The sequence below is a fragment of the Salmo salar genome, chromosome ssa07 (genome assembly GCF_905237065.1).
Source record: "Salmo salar chromosome ssa07, Ssal_v3.1, whole genome shotgun sequence".
Classification (NCBI taxonomy): domain Eukaryota; kingdom Metazoa; phylum Chordata; class Actinopteri; order Salmoniformes; family Salmonidae; genus Salmo; species Salmo salar.
The window spans coordinates 23,521,076-23,536,493 of record NC_059448.1 but is presented as its reverse complement, the minus strand read 5'-3'; the positions used below and the strand labels follow the sequence as shown (position 1 = coordinate 23,536,493).

The following is a 15,418-nucleotide window of genomic DNA, read 5'->3' as shown; positions in this document are numbered from 1 at the left end:
GGTTGGGTGATTGTTGAGGCCAGGTCATCTGATGCAGCACTTCATCACTCTCCTTCTTGGTCAAATAGCCCTTACACAGCCTGTGTTGGGTCATTGTCCTGTTGGGGAAAAAAAATGATTGTCCCACTAAGCGCATACCAGATGGGATGGCGTATCTCTGCAGAATGCTGTGGTAGCCATGCTGGTTAAGTGTGCCTTGAATTCTAAATAAATCACTGACATTTTCACCATCACACCTCCTCTTCCATGCTTCACAGTGGGAACCACACATGCGGATATCATCCGTTCACCTACTCTGCGTCTCACAAAGACACAGTGGTTGGAACCAAAAATCTCAAATTTGGACTTTCAGACCAAAGGACAGATTTCCACCGGTCTAATGTCCCTTTCTCGTGTTTCTTGGCCCAAGCAAGTGTCTTCTTATTATTGGTGTCCTTTAGTAGTAGTTTCTTTGCAGCAATTCGACCATGAAGGCCTGATTCACACAGTCTCCTCTGAACAGTTGATGTTGAGATGTGTCTGTTACTTGAATTTGAGCTCTGTGAGATCCAGTTTCATCATAGCGCTTGATGTTTTTTGCGACTGCACTTGAAGAAACTTTAAAAGTTCTTGAAATTTTCCTGATTGACTGACCTTCATGTCTTAAAGTAATGATGGACTGTCATTTCTCTTTGCTTATTTGAGCTGTTCTTGCCATAATATGCACTTGGTATTTTACCAAATAGCGCTATCTTCTGTATACCACCACTACCTTTTAACAACACAACTGATTGGCTGAAACGCATTAAGGAGGAAAAAAATCTGCAGATTAACATTTAACAAGGCACACCTGTTAATTGAAATGCATTTTGGTTAATACCTCATGAAGCAGGTTGAAAGAATACCAAGAATGTGCAAAGCTGTCATTAAGGCAAAGGGTGGCTACTTTAAAGAGTCTCAAATATAAAATATATTTTGATTTGTTTAACACTTTTTTGGTTACTACATGATTCCATGTGTTATTTCATAGTTTTGATGTATTCACTATTCTACTATGTAGAAAAAAGTAAAAATAAAGAAAAACCCTGGAATGAGTAGGTGTGTCCAAACTTTTGACTGGTACTGTATACCAGTATATATATATATATATATACACACACACATAATGGATTTCAATGGTAGAAAAATCCCTGCACAGTTAAACAACATTTCACACAGAAGACACAGTAACATTCACAACATCCAGATGTTACTAAGGAAGATCAGAAAGGAGTACAAGCCCCCAGAGTTCTCATGGCACATTCATTCATACAGTCTGGGAGTGCTCTTTTGGCAATCAGTGGCTTCATCATTATCAAGCATTTTGTCCAAACCCATTCCATGTCTTTGCAACGTGCTACTGCTTAATGATGAGTCTTCACTTAACCTAACATACAGGCATAGAAGGGTTTGGCTTGCCAGACTAACAGCAGCCAAGAAAATGGTTGCCTTACGATGGCAAGCCCCACACACTCTGCCACATCAGCAATGGATTTCCTCATTCCTGGTCATAGCTCAACTTGAATGACCAATCTCTTGAATGCATGGCGCAAAGTCAGACAATGTTAATATGGACTACAACACTTGACAGTTTAAAATCACTTCTTTGATATACAGTGCCTTCGGAAAGTATTCAGACCCCTTGACCTTTTGCACATTTTGTTAAGTTGCAGCCTTATTCTAAAATGTATTCATTTGTTCCCCCCATTTGAATCTACACACAATATCCCATAATGACAAAGCAAAAACAGTTTTTTTGAAATTGTTGCTAATTTATAAAAAATAAATAATGAAATATTACATTTACATAAGTATTCAGACCCTTTACTCAGTACTTTGTTGAAGCACTTTTGGCAGCGATTACAGCCTTGAGTCTTCTTGGGTATGACACTAAAAGCTTGGCACACCTGTATTTGGGGAGTTTCTCCCAATCTTCTCTGCAGATCCTCTCAAGCGCTGTCAGGTTGGATGGGGAGCATTGATGCACAGCTATTTCCAGGTCTCTCTAGAGATGTTAGATCGGGTTCAAGTCCGGGTTCTGGCTGGGTCACTCAAGGACAATCAGAGGCTTGTCCCGAAGCCACTCTTGCGTTGTCTTGGCTGTGTGCTTAGGGTCGTTGTCCTGTTGGAAGGTGAACCTTCGCCCCCAGTCGGAGGTCCTGAGCGCTTTGGAGTAGGTTTTCATCAAGGATCTCTCTGTACTTTGCTCCGTTCATCTTTGCCTCGTTCCTGACTAGTCTCCCAGAACAACATGCTTGGATGTGCATCGAAATATTTAATGCGGTCTCCTCATAGAGAACAGTGTTGATTGGACTACCAGACTCTTTCGCACTGTCCTGATGCTGCCACCACCATGCTTCACCGTAGGGATGGTGCAAGGTTTCCTCCAGACGTGACGCTTGGCATACAGGCCAAAGAGTTCAATCTTGGTTTTATCAGACCAGAGAATCTTGTTTGTCATGGTCTGAGAGTCTTTAGGTGCCTTTTGGCAAACTCCAAGCGGGCTGTCATGTGCCTTTTATTGAGGAGTGGCTTCCTTCTGGCCACTCTACCATAAAGACCTGATTGGTGGAGTGCTGCAGAAATGGTTGTCCTTCTGGAAGGTTCTCCCATCTCCACAGATGAACTCTAGAGCTCTATCAGAGTGACCATCGGGTTCTTGGTCACCTCCCTGACCAAGATCCTTCTCCTCCGATTGCTCAAATTGGTGTTTCCAAACTTCATCCATTTAAGAATGATGGAGGCTACTGTGTTCTTGGGGACCTTCAATGCTGCAGAAATTGTTTGGTACCCTTCCCCAGATCTGTGCCTCGACAAAATCCTGTCTCGGAGCTCTACGGACAATTCCTTTGGTTTCTGCACTGTCAACTGTGGGACCTTATATAGACAGGTGTGTGCCTTTCCAAATCATGAACAATCAATTGAATTTACCACAGGTGGACTCCAATGAAGGTGTAGAAACATCTCTGATCAATGGCCTAGTTAAATACATGTTAAATAAATAAAATAAAAAATGGAAACAGGATACATCTGATCTCAATTTCAAGTCTCATAGCAAAGGGTCTGAATACTTATGTAAATAAGGTACTTCTGTTTAGGATTTTTTATACATTTGCAAAAATGGCTAAAAACCTGTTTTCGCTTTATCATTATGGAGTAATGTGTGTAGATTGCTGAGGATACATTTAAAAAAAAAAATCCATTATAGAATAAGCCTGTAACGTAACAAAATGTGGAAAAAGTCAAGGGGTCTGAATACTTTCCCGAAGGCACTGTATGCACTCAGATAAGCAGGTCCTGTGAGTGGGAAGGGAAGTCGGAGATAAATGTGTATCTGTGTAATGTCTGTTGGTTTGGGTTTTTCTGTCCTGTCAAGCAAAAAAGTATAAAAACTTGATCACAAAAAAAGGGGTACAAGGTTCTACTGTGGATAATAAATCTAGTCTGTCTGTGTGTGTCTGAATAATTACCAGAGAATAATTACAATGAAGAGATTGTCTATTTATTCAAGTGTGTGTGATGTAATGTCTGTGTCCTGTCTCTGTGTGTGCGTGTGTGTGTGTGCGTGCGTGCGTGTGTGTGCCTTTAATGTATTGTGGAGAGCTCTTTCAGCAGGTTAAAAGGGGTCACAGTGGAAAGAGTGATGTAGTGCTGTATTAGGAAGTGAATCATGAGGAGTGGAAAATAGAGCAATGTGGGAGTCCTTGATACAACCATGTCAGTCAAACCCCAAAGAGTAAATCATCAACATTTATTTATTTTATTTGCAAAATCAATTAATTCATATTTTATTCAAATTATAAAAAAAGATTAGAATAAAGTACAATCATTTCAGTTAATTTTTTGAGGAATTTGAATATTTTTAAACAAATAAAACCCTGACAAGAATGATGCAAATTAACATACAAAATATTGGAATGACTATTCAAAAGGCATGTGTGGAGAATGTTTGTGTTTTACGTAAGATTCTTGTATTCATTAATACAGTGTGATTCCGAGACGTGTGTGTGTGTGCGTAACCCCTTAGTTGTCTAGACTCATGAGCAGAGCGGTTCCTCTCTTGATCCAGTGGTCAAAAGGCACAGCTCCAGACTTCAGGTCCACCCCCACCACAAAGGAGGGTCTGCCCCCATCGCCCGAACGCACTGGGAAGTAGTAGCACGGACACAAGTACATACCTACACACACACACACACACACACACACAGGACACAGACATTACATCAGACTCACTTGGCAGACACAGAGAGAGAGAGAGATTTTTTGTTGTCTTACTCTTGGCTATCTTCTTGCGGTTCTCAACAGGTTTGAAGTGGATGGTTGGGATGGGGCAGACCAGCTGCATTGGCTTAGCCTCCACCAGACAGGAGTTCTTCTTGTCCCAGCCAGCCCCTTCCAGATACAGCCCCCGGATAAACACCCCGTCCTGAGGAGGGGATGGATGGAGGAGGGGAGGAAAGAGGGAGGAAGAAGGAGAAAATGAGTTACATGACTTACAATAGATTAGGGTTTTATTCTGACCATGCGGTCTGACCAGGAAGAGTATTCCGAGCCCTAAACTAGACACATTGAGGGAAAAGAGGTGTGGAGAAAAGGACACTAATTTAGTGAAAACTTGGGTGTCTCACCTTGGGTGGGAAGAGGAGGTTGTTGTCGTCCACTGCCGCAACAATGAACTCCCAGGATAGAGTGTCCACTGACACCTGTGGGTAATGCATACGTGTTAGTCAGATTTTCACTAAGTCTCCCATTGACCTCAATGCATGACAAAGTGAACATTTTACTTTAGAGGTTAACTTGGCATGGTTGAAGTTCAAGTACTCTTTACTATCCCTACAGTGGTACTGTATATCCTTAGAAAAGTTATTATGTGGGCATAATTATAAACCAAACACGACCCATTCCTGTGCAGCAGTCTATGAGTGTGTGCGGTATAGAGTAGTTGTGGTTAGTTTGTGAACACAGTTTGAAAGTTTTCTCAGCGGTTGTGTTTGGTGAGTGTGCAGAGTAAGGGGTCAGTGCTGTGTGTGTGTACGTGTTTGTGTGGTGTGTGTGTGTGTGTGTATAAATATACAGTATCAGTCCAAAGTTTGGACACACCGACTCATTCAAGGGTTTTTCTTTATTTTTACTATTTTCTATATTGTAGAATAATAGTGACGACATCAAAACTATGAAATAACACATATGGAATCATGTAACCAAAAAAGTGTTTCATATTTGAGATTATTCAAATTAGAAGCAAAATAAGCAATAGACATTAGACCTGTGGAAATGTGTCCTTTGGTCTGATAAGTCCAAATTTGAGATTTTTGGTTCCAACCACTGTGTCTTATGTGAGACGCAGAGTAGGTGAACGGATGATCTCCGCATGTGTGGTTCCCACCGTGAAGCATGGAAGAGGAGGTGTGATGGTGACACTGTCAGTGATTTATTTTGAATTCAAGGCACACTTAACCAGCATGGCCACCACAGAGATACGCCATCCCATCTGGTTTGTGCTTAGTGGGACTATCATTTGTTTTTCAACAGGACAATGACCCAACACACCTCCAGGCTGTGTAAGGGCAATTTGACCAAGAAGGCAAGTGATGGAGTGCTGCATCAGATGACCTGGCCTCCACAATCACCCAACCTCAACCCAATTGAGATGGTTTGGACTGCAGAGTGAAGGAAAGCAGCCAACAATTGTTCAGCATATGTTTTTTATTTATTTTACAAGGCAAGTCAGTTAAGAACAAATTCTTATTTTCAATGACAGCCTAGGAACAGTGTGTTGTTCAGGGGCAGATCGACAGATTTTTACCTTGTCAGCTTGGGGTTTCGATCTTGCAACCTATCGGTTACTAGTCCAACGCTCTAACCACTAGGCTACCTGCCTCCATGTTGGAACTCCTTCAAGACTGTTGGAAAAGCATTCCAGGTGAAGCTGGTTGAGAGAATGTCAAGAGTGTGCAAAGCTGTCATCAAGGAAAAGGGTGGCTACTCTGAAGAATCTAAAATCTAAAATATATTTTGATCTGTTTAACACTTTTTGGGTTACTACATGATTTCATATGTGTTATTTAATAGTTTTGATGTCTTCACTATTTTTCTACAATGTAGAAAATAGTAAAAATAAAGAAAAACCCTGGAATGAGTAGGTATGTCCAAACTTTTGACTGGTTCTGTATGTGTGTGTGTGGCCTCACGCTGTGCTGACGTGCGGACGACTGTAACACAGCGGTGAGGAAGCCAGTGGGAAAGGTGAAGCCAGAGAGCCAGAAGAGGGTAGGGGGGTGGGCCGTCTCTGCCCAGCGGGCAAACTGCTCCACACGCTGGCACAGGTCCCTGGTCCACGATGCCAGCGGCTTCAAAGACGGGTAGGCCTGAGGAGAACGGAGGAGACAAGACACATCAGACAGGCACAGAAAGAGACACACAGCAACGTCAATAGTATATGCTGTCCTGCTATAGTAACTGTCCCAGTAGCATCATATGAACCTGTAGTATGTTAGGTTCCTCTAGGCCTGTACTCAGTGAGTCAGTGTTCTGTTATTGAAGGTGTGTTAATCCATCATCCTGCCTGCCTAGCTGGCTGCACAGAGACTGCCTCCCAAATGGCACCCTATTCCCAATATAGTGCATTACTTTTGTAGTGCACTAGGTAGGGGATAGGGTGCCGTTTGGGAAACCACACTCATTTTCTACTGACTGACCCCCATACACACTGGACTGGAAACACAATCCAACTGTTATTATGTCCTATGGTTCAATTCTTCATTAAAACAGTGTACAACTCGTTCCAGTAGTCAGTGAGACCGCTGTAGTCTGCCAAAGACTCTACTGCGTGTTGGGGGATGGGGCGGATGAAAAAAGGAGTGTGCGTGTCTCTTCAGAGGGGTCATTGAGGGCAGTTTATGTTTATGTGGGTGTGCATGTGTGTGTGTGTGTGGCTGTGTGTGTGTGGGTGTGTGTGTGTGGGTGTGCGCGTCCGCCTGTGTGTGTGTCTGGTCCACTGGGTCATCAGGTGGACACTTGGTGCCTAAACAAAGCCACAATGTCGTATCTGGGACTGAGGGGACCGAGGGGAAGCTGGGGGGGTAATTGCAGTGTAATAAGTAGAGTAAACCTGCTGTCTCTGCTCCAGTTCCCTTTCTAAAGCCCAACCAGCCCACTGCTGACTATTACAGTACAGACAGACAAAGAGAGACAGACAGAGGGAGAGCGAAAAGGATAGAGGGAGAGAGAGAGGGGGAGAGAGGAGAGAGAGAAAAAGAGAGTGAGAGAAAGAGACAGAGAAAGAGAGAGAGGGAGAGGGGGAGAGAGAGAAAGAGAGTGCGAGAGAAAGAGACAGAGAAAGAGAGAGAGAGCGAGAGGGAAAGAGGCCTGCGCTACCCTGTTACTGGCCCCCTCTTTATGAGAGGAGGACAGGACAGCCATTAATGCTTCAGCTCCAGCTGTGTCTCTCTCAACTCTACTGCCTCATTACTCTACCCTCTATATCTAGTCCCCTACTTCCTTCTGCTTTCCTCACTATTTTTTCCCCTGTCTGTCAAGCTCTCTCTCTCTCTCTCTTCCCCTTCTCTTTCTCTCCTTGATTGCCTGTCTCTCTCTCTCTTCAACTTCTCTTTCTCTCCTTGACTGCCTCTCTCTCTCTCTCTCTCTCTCTCTCTCCCTGTCCCTGCTCCAACCCCTTCTAGAACACTATCCCCCCTCCTTCTCTTGCTCTCTCTCCTTTCGTCCGTCTGTCCATGTTCCATTCACCCCTGGCAGGCATGGCAGACTGTCATTATATTTCTGTTCCCTCAGACTCATGGCTTTAATTTTGGCCAGGCTGCCTCGCTCGTCCTAGAAAATGTGTATCTGTGTGTGTGCGCGCATATGTGAGTATGTGTGTGTCTCTTCCCCCCTCTCCTGCTCCAGGCTCACACACTGACGTTTTCCAGTCAGATCAGATTGCTCCCTTTGACATAGCCGAGATGGCTTCTGACAGCCTCCATGTTCTTCTATAAATCACACTGATACTGGACCTACCCACTGGGCCAACACTGGTTGAATCAACGTTGTTTCCACGTCATTTCAATGAAATTCCGTTAAACCAACGTGGAAAAGACATTGAATTGACGTCTGTGCCCAGTGGGTATGTCCCCACTACCCAGATTGGCCATTCATTTGACCATTGAAGCGTGTTTTGGGGAAAGTATGGTATTAAATGCTACCTAAGGGAATGGATATTATGTACCATCAATAGCTGCTGCTCTGCTTTGATAGTGTCTGTGTTGTTGTCTTGTTGTTAGGGATAAGAGTGAATATGTAACGTCATCAATTCAACCTCACTGAATCTATCAGCAGGACGTTCCTCTAAAGTCAAATTGAAATCACATTTTGTTGGTCACGTGCCGAATACAACAGGTGTAGACTTTACAGTGAAATGCTTACTTACGAGCCCATTCCCAACAACGCAGTTAAAAAGTAAGACAAATATTTGCAAAATAAAAAATGAAATGGTAACACAGTAAAAACAATAACGAGGCTACATACAAGGAGTACCAGTACTGAGTCAATGTGCGGGGGTACGAGGTAGTTGAGGTAATTGAAGTAATACAGATTCTACATGTGTGTAGGGGTAAAAGTCACTAGGCAATCAGGACATACAGTGCCTTCGGAAAGTATTCAGACCCCTTGACTTCTTCCACATTTTGTTATATTACAGCCTTATTCTAAAATGGATTAAATAAAAACAATTCCTCAGCAATCTACACACAATACCCCATAATGACAAATCGAAAATAGGTTTTTATAAATTTTTGCAAATGTATTAAAGGATTGTGTCGAGGCACAGATCTGAAGAAGTGTACCAAAAAATCTCTGCAGCATTAAAGGTCCCCAAGAACACAGTGACCTCCATCATTCTTAAATAGAAGAAGTTTGGAACCACCAAGAATCTTCCTAGAGCTGGCCGCCCGGCCAAACTGAGCAATCGAGGGAGAAGGGACTTGGTCAGGGATGTGACCACGAACCCGATGGCCACTCTGACAGAGCTCTAGAGTTCCTCTGTGGAGATGGGAGAACCTTCCAGAAGGTCAACCATCTCTGCAGCACTCCACCAATCAGGCCTTTATGGTTGAGTGGCCAGACGGAAGCCACTCCTCAATAAAAGGCACATGACAGCCCGCTTGAGGTTTGCCCAAACATAACTAAAGACACTCAGATCATGAGCAACAAGATTCTCTGGTCTGATTAAACCAAGATTGAACTCTTTGGCCTGAATGCCAAGTGTCATGTCTGGAGGAAACCTGGCACCATCCCTACGATGAAGCACGGTGGTGACAGCATCATACATTTTTCAGCAGCAGGGACTGGGAGTCAGGATCGAGGCAAAGATGAATGGAGCAAAGTACAGAGAGATCCTTGATGAAAACCTGCTCCAGAGTGCTCAGGACCTCAGACTGGGGTTAAGGTTCACCTTCCAACAGGACAACAACCCTAAGCACACAGCCAAGACAACGCAGGAGTGGCTTCGAGACAAGTTTCTGAATGTCCACGAGTGGCCCAGCCAGAGGCCTGACTTGAACCCCGATTGAACATCTCTGGAGAGACCTGAAAATAGCTGTGCAGTGACGCTCCCAATCCAACCTGACAGAGCCTGAGAGGATCTGCAGAGAATAATGGGAAAAACACCCCAAATACAGGTGTGCCAAGCTTGTGGTGTCATACCCAAGAAGACTTGAGGCTGTAATCGCTGCCAAAGGTGCTTCAACAAAGTACTGGGTAAAGGGTCTGAATACTTATATAAATGTGATATTGATATATTTTAATATAAATTAGCAAAAAAATCTAAAAACGTGTTTTTGCTTTGTCATCATGGGGTATTGTGTGTGAATTGATGAGGGGAAAAAACTATTTAATCAATTTTAGAATAAGGCTGTAACCTAACAAAACGTGGAAAAAGTCAAGGGTCTGAATACTTTCCGAACGTACCGTATAACAAACAGAGTAGCAGCAGCGTATGTGAAGTGTGAAAGTGTATGTGGCGTCAATATGCATGTGTGTTTAGTGTGTGAGCGTATGTAGTGTGTGTGTGTGTGTGTGTGTGTGTGTGTGTGTGTGTGTTGGAGTGTCAGTGTAGTATGTTAGGTTCCCCTAGGCCTGTACTCAGTGAGTTAGTGTTCTGTTATTAAAGGTGTGTTAATCCATCATCCTGCCTGCCTGGCTGGCTGCACAGAGACTGCCTCCCAAATGGAGCCCTATTCACAATACAGTGCACTACTTTTGTGCACTACTTTTGTAGTGCACCAGGTAGTGTGCATAGAGCCACTGCAAGGGAGTGCAAAACAATTAAGATAAATAAATACATAATAAAATAAATTGTACGGGTAGCCACTTGATTAACTGTTCATCAGTCTTATGGCTTGGGGGTAGAAGCTGTTCAGGTGCCTTTTGGTACTAGACTTGGCACTCCAGTACCGCTTGCCGTGCAGTAGCAGAGAAAACAGTCTATGACTTAGGTGGTTGGAGTATTTGACAATTTGTAGTGCCTTCCTCTGACACTGCCTGGTGTAGAGGTCCTGGATGGCAGGACGCACTACCCTCTGTAGCGCCTTGTGGTCGGATGCCGTGCAGTTGCCATACCAAACGGTGATGCAGCCAGTCAGGATGCTCTCAATGGTGCAACTGTAGAACTTTTTGAGGATCTGAGGACCCATGCCAAATCTTTTCAGCCTCCTGAGTGGGAATATGCTTTGTCATGCCCTCCTCACAACTGTATTGGCATGTTTGGACCATGATAGGTCCTTAGTGATGTGGACACAGAGGAACTTGAAGCTCTTGTCCAGCCCCACTACAGCCCCGTCTATGTGAATGGCGGCGTGCTCGGCCCTCCGTTTTCTGTAGTCCATAAGCTCCTTTGTCTTGCCCACGTTGAGGGAGAGTTTTGTTGCACCACACTGCCAGGTCTCTGACCTCCTCCCTATAGGCTGTCTCATCGTCGTCCGTGATCAGGCCTACCACCGTCGTGTCGTCGGAAAACTTAATGGTGTTGGAGTTGTGCGCGGCCATGCAGTCGTGGGTGAACAACAGGGAGTACGGGAGGGGACTTTGCACGCTTCCCTGAGGGGCCCCCGTGTTAAGGGTTAGCATGGAGGATGTTTTATTGCCTACCCTCACCACCCGGGGGCGGCCCGTCAGGAAGCCCAGGATCCAGTTGCAGAGGGAGGTGTTTCGTCCCAGGGTCCTTAGCTTAGTGATTAGACACTATGGTGTTGAACGCTGCGCTGTAGTCAATGAACAGCATTCTCACGTAGGTGTTCCTTTTGTCCAGGTGGGAAAGGGCAGTGTGGAGTGCAATAGAGATTGCATCATCTGTGGATATGTTGGGACAGTATGCAAATTAAAGTACATCTGGGGTTTCTGGGATGATGGTGTTGATGTGAGCCATTAACAGCATTTTAAAGCCTTTAATGTCTACAGATGTGAGTGCTATGGGGCGGTAGTCAGTGAGACAGGTTACCTTGGTGTTCTTAGGCACAGAGACTATGGTGGTTTGCTTGAAACATGTAGGTATTACAGACTGGGTCAGAGAGATTTTGAAAATGTCAGTGAAGACACTTGCTAGTTGGTCAGTGCATGCTCGGAGTACGCATCCTGGTCTGGCCCTGCGGCCTTGTGAATGTTAACCAGTTTAAAAGTCTTACTCACATCGGCTATGGACAGCGTGATCATACGGTCGTCCGGAACAGCATGGTTCAGTGTTACTTGCCTCGAAGCAAGCATAGAAGGCATTTAGCTCATCTGGTACGCTCGCGTTACTGGGCAGCTCTCGACTGGGTTTCCCTTTGTAATCCGTGATAGTTTGCAAACCCTGCCACATCTGACGAGCATTAGAGCCGGTGTGGTAGGTTTGCCTGTTTGATGGTTCGTTGGAGGGCATAGCAGGATTTTTTACAAGTCCTGCTCCTTGAAAGCGGCAGCTCTAGCCTTCAGCTCAGTGCGGATGTTGCCTGTAATCCATGGCTTCTGGTTGGGATATGTACGTATGTATGGTCACTGTGGGGACAACGTCATCGATGCACTTATTAATGAAGCCGGTGACTGATGTGGTAAACACCTCGATGCCATCAGATGAATCCCAGAACATATGCCAATATGTGCTAGCAAAAGAGTCCTGTAGCTTTGCATCCGCTTCATCAAACCACTTCCGTATTGAGCTGACACTTCCTGGCACTTCCTGTTTGAGTTTTTGCTTGTTAGCAGGAATCAGGAGGATAGAGCTATGGCCCTATTTGCCAAATGGAGGGCGAGAGAGAGATTTGTATGCGTCTCTGTGTGTGGAGTAAAGGTGAGCTAGAGTTTTTATTCCTCTATTTGCACAGGTGACATGCTGGTAGAAATGAGGTAAAACAGATTTAAGTTTTCATGCATTAAAATTACTGGCCACTAGGAGCGCCGCCTCTGGATGAGCATTTTCTTGTTTGCTTATGGCCTTATATAGCTCATTGAGTGTGGTCTTAGTGCCAGCATCAGTTTGTGGTTGGTAAACAGACAGCTCCGAAAAATACAGATGAAAACTCTCGTGGTAAATAGTATGGTCTACAGCTTATCATGGGGTATCCTAACTCAGGGGAGCAGAACCTCCAGACTTCCTTAATATTACAGATCGCATACCAGCTGTTGTTAATAAAGAGACACACACAACCCCCCTGATCTTCTCAGACTCTGCCGTTCTGTCCTGCCGATACATAGAAAAACCAGCTAGATGTATATTATTCATGTCCTTGTTCAGCCATGACTCCGAGAAGCATAGTATATTACAGTTCCTAATGTCCCGAAGGGAGCTCATCCAGTTTATTCTCCAGCAATTGCACATTCGCCAATAGAAGAGGGTAGAGGTGATTCATTAATTTGCCGCTGTAGTCTCATCAGGGTGCCCGAGCCGGCCTCTACAGTGCCGTCTTTACCTTCGACTGACAGGGATTAGGGCCTGGTCCGAGGTTAATCAATATGTCTGTCACCTCCGACTCATTGAAGTAGAAGTCCTAGTCCAAATCAAGGTTAGTGATCGCTGTTCTGATGTCCAGAAACTCTTTTCGGTCATAGGAAACGATGGCGGAAACATTATGTACAAAATAAAGTTAAGACCAGCGCAAAGAAAATACACAAAATAGCACAATTGGTAAAATGGCCACCATTCCCTCCGGCTAAAAGTGGTTTTCTGAACATGAACTTGATGTACAGATTTGTTGATATCGCTGTGCTCACATAATAGAATGGTGTCTGGTTACATGAATGATGTGTAGATGTTACAATCACGATAGCACAAGGGCAGATACTAGTGATGTTGCTGCCACTGGGGCATTTACTACAGCAGAATCAAATGCCTTGAGATAAGTGGTAAATGTGTGTTTTTTTTGTGTGTCTATGACCTGTAACAATCCATGAGTGTGTGTGTGTGTGTTTGTCCTACCTTAACCCAAAGTGGGGGGACGCGGGCGTCGAAGATGCAGTGGAATGATTCCTCCAGGCTGCTAGACATCACCACCAGACCCTTGATCCCCTTCTCCAGCTCTATCAGAGACGACCTAGACACACACACACACGCGCCGTTAAACTACCCATCCAGTACTTTATTTTTACACACACATTTGCAGCTACACACCCCTGCACAGACCACCTACCTACATCACCTGCCTCCCTTCTCTCTCTGTCCTACCTGATGGTGTGTAGCAGGGCATTGTATCTCTGGATCTCCTGCAGTAGGACCACGTTGAGAGGTGAGGGGTCGTCAGCCAGCAGGACTCTGGTCCCTTCATAGTCTATCAGGCCTGGGATCTTCTGCAGCACGTCTGCTGCTAACTCCAATACCTGGAGAGAGAGGGGATCGACTGAAACTGTTGCACTGATAGTAAATACGCAGAAAATAAAGAGCTACACACACACACACACACATGACACAGCCTCTAACTGTAACCCCCCCCCATCCCTCCCACTCACCTTATTCTCTCTGCTGGGCCCGGCAGCTGCTCCGGCAGTAGCTCCACTAGTGACCTGGGGCTGCAGGGAGAGCAGGGTGTCAAACAGGGTCCTGGTCTCAGCAATCTGGGAGGCGATGTCGGCGTTGGGGTGCTGGCCGAACACCTCGGGGTGCTCCGTGGCTGGGAGGTGGCTGATGTACTCCTTGTAGGAGGACTGGGGCCCGTCCCGGGGGATGTAGTAGGTAGAGAGAGAGGAGAGTCTAGAGAGAGGGGAGAGGAGACTGTTAACACTTCATAACCCTTAACCCTGTAGGAGGACTGGGGCCTGTCCCGGGGGATGTAGTAGGTAGAGAGAGAGGAGAGGAAAGTATTACAGTACAACTTTGTTGTCCAATCCCAAATTCACCCTTAGAAAGTACTGGATAAGCAGGTGTAATCAGCAACAGGGCTGGACTCCTTAGAGTGACTGTAATATCAACACTGGCCACATGGTGGTGCTCACGGTCCTCAGTCTTTATGAGTACCTGTAACCAGACAGCAGCCGCAGTACGCTCTGCCATGACTAGATCTTTATGTGTGTTTGAGAAGGAGAGAGTGAAAGAGACGTTTGTGTGTGTGTGTGTGTGTGTGTGTGTGTGTGTGTGTGTGTGTGTGTGTGTATCGCTGTGTGTGTTTGTACGCGCGTGTCACGCTCACTTGAAGAATGGCGCGGCGACGGCGGCCTCACAGAAGTAGTCGTTGATGTACGTGGTGAGCAGGCGTCTGTCAAAGTCGTCAGTCACGTGACCTCCATAGTTGACCCCGGCGATCAGGTACTTGAGGGCGTCCCAGGGAATCTCCTCGTACTCATCTAAATACAGACTCATCAGACTCTCACTAACCTAGAGGACGGATGAGGACACGCCTGCTGTTAGCACCCCCAGGGGGTGATTTATCCACTACTTTTGGTCTCACACAACAGGATGTAGACTGGTCAACATCTCGATAGGATTCCACCCAAAGTACAGTCTAGTCTTCATTGTCTTACAAGGGAAAGGAGTAGGTAAAACATTCTGTCACCATTTTCAAGCATTCTTCAACATGAAATCTTCACAATCCATATCAGACTCAGAAATACCTGACATTCCCCTCTCCTAATTGACTATTTTCACCAAGTAGAAAGATCCAAGTTGTTGATAGTTTTAAGACTACGACTAGAAGCCATTTTTGTGTGCGTGTGAGTTACCTCGAAGTCAGAGTCGTTGAAGCCGTAGATAATGTTCCAGCCCAGCTGTAGGAACTTCTTCCTCTCTAGGAGGATGCTGTGGAAGAAACAGAGGGCGAAGAGCAGCTTCCTGTAGAGCACAGGCCGGGCACAGCGTGTGAACTGACCCTCTGTCACCAGCTGGTACAGGCGTTTCATATTGGACTTCACACCCTGAGGGAGGGAGGGAGGGAGGGAGGGAGGG

General features: G+C 45.3%; 1 protein-coding gene across 1 annotated transcript in view; it reads right to left on the bottom strand.

Moving 5' to 3' along the window:
- Positions 1-3,760: 3,760 nt before the first annotated feature.
- dnah2 (dynein, axonemal, heavy chain 2) overlaps positions 3,761-15,418 on the bottom strand; it is a 208,258-nt gene continuing 196,600 nt past the window's right edge. Inside the window, 9 exon segments of the mRNA XM_014206991.2 lie at positions 3,761-4,196; positions 4,294-4,444; positions 4,647-4,721; positions 6,210-6,386; positions 13,463-13,577; positions 13,709-13,860; positions 13,990-14,230; positions 14,667-14,851; positions 15,196-15,387. Of these exon segments, the coding sequence (XP_014062466.2) occupies positions 4,042-4,196; positions 4,294-4,444; positions 4,647-4,721; positions 6,210-6,386; positions 13,463-13,577; positions 13,709-13,860; positions 13,990-14,230; positions 14,667-14,851; positions 15,196-15,387 (1,443 nt within the window). The 3' untranslated portion in view covers positions 3,761-4,041.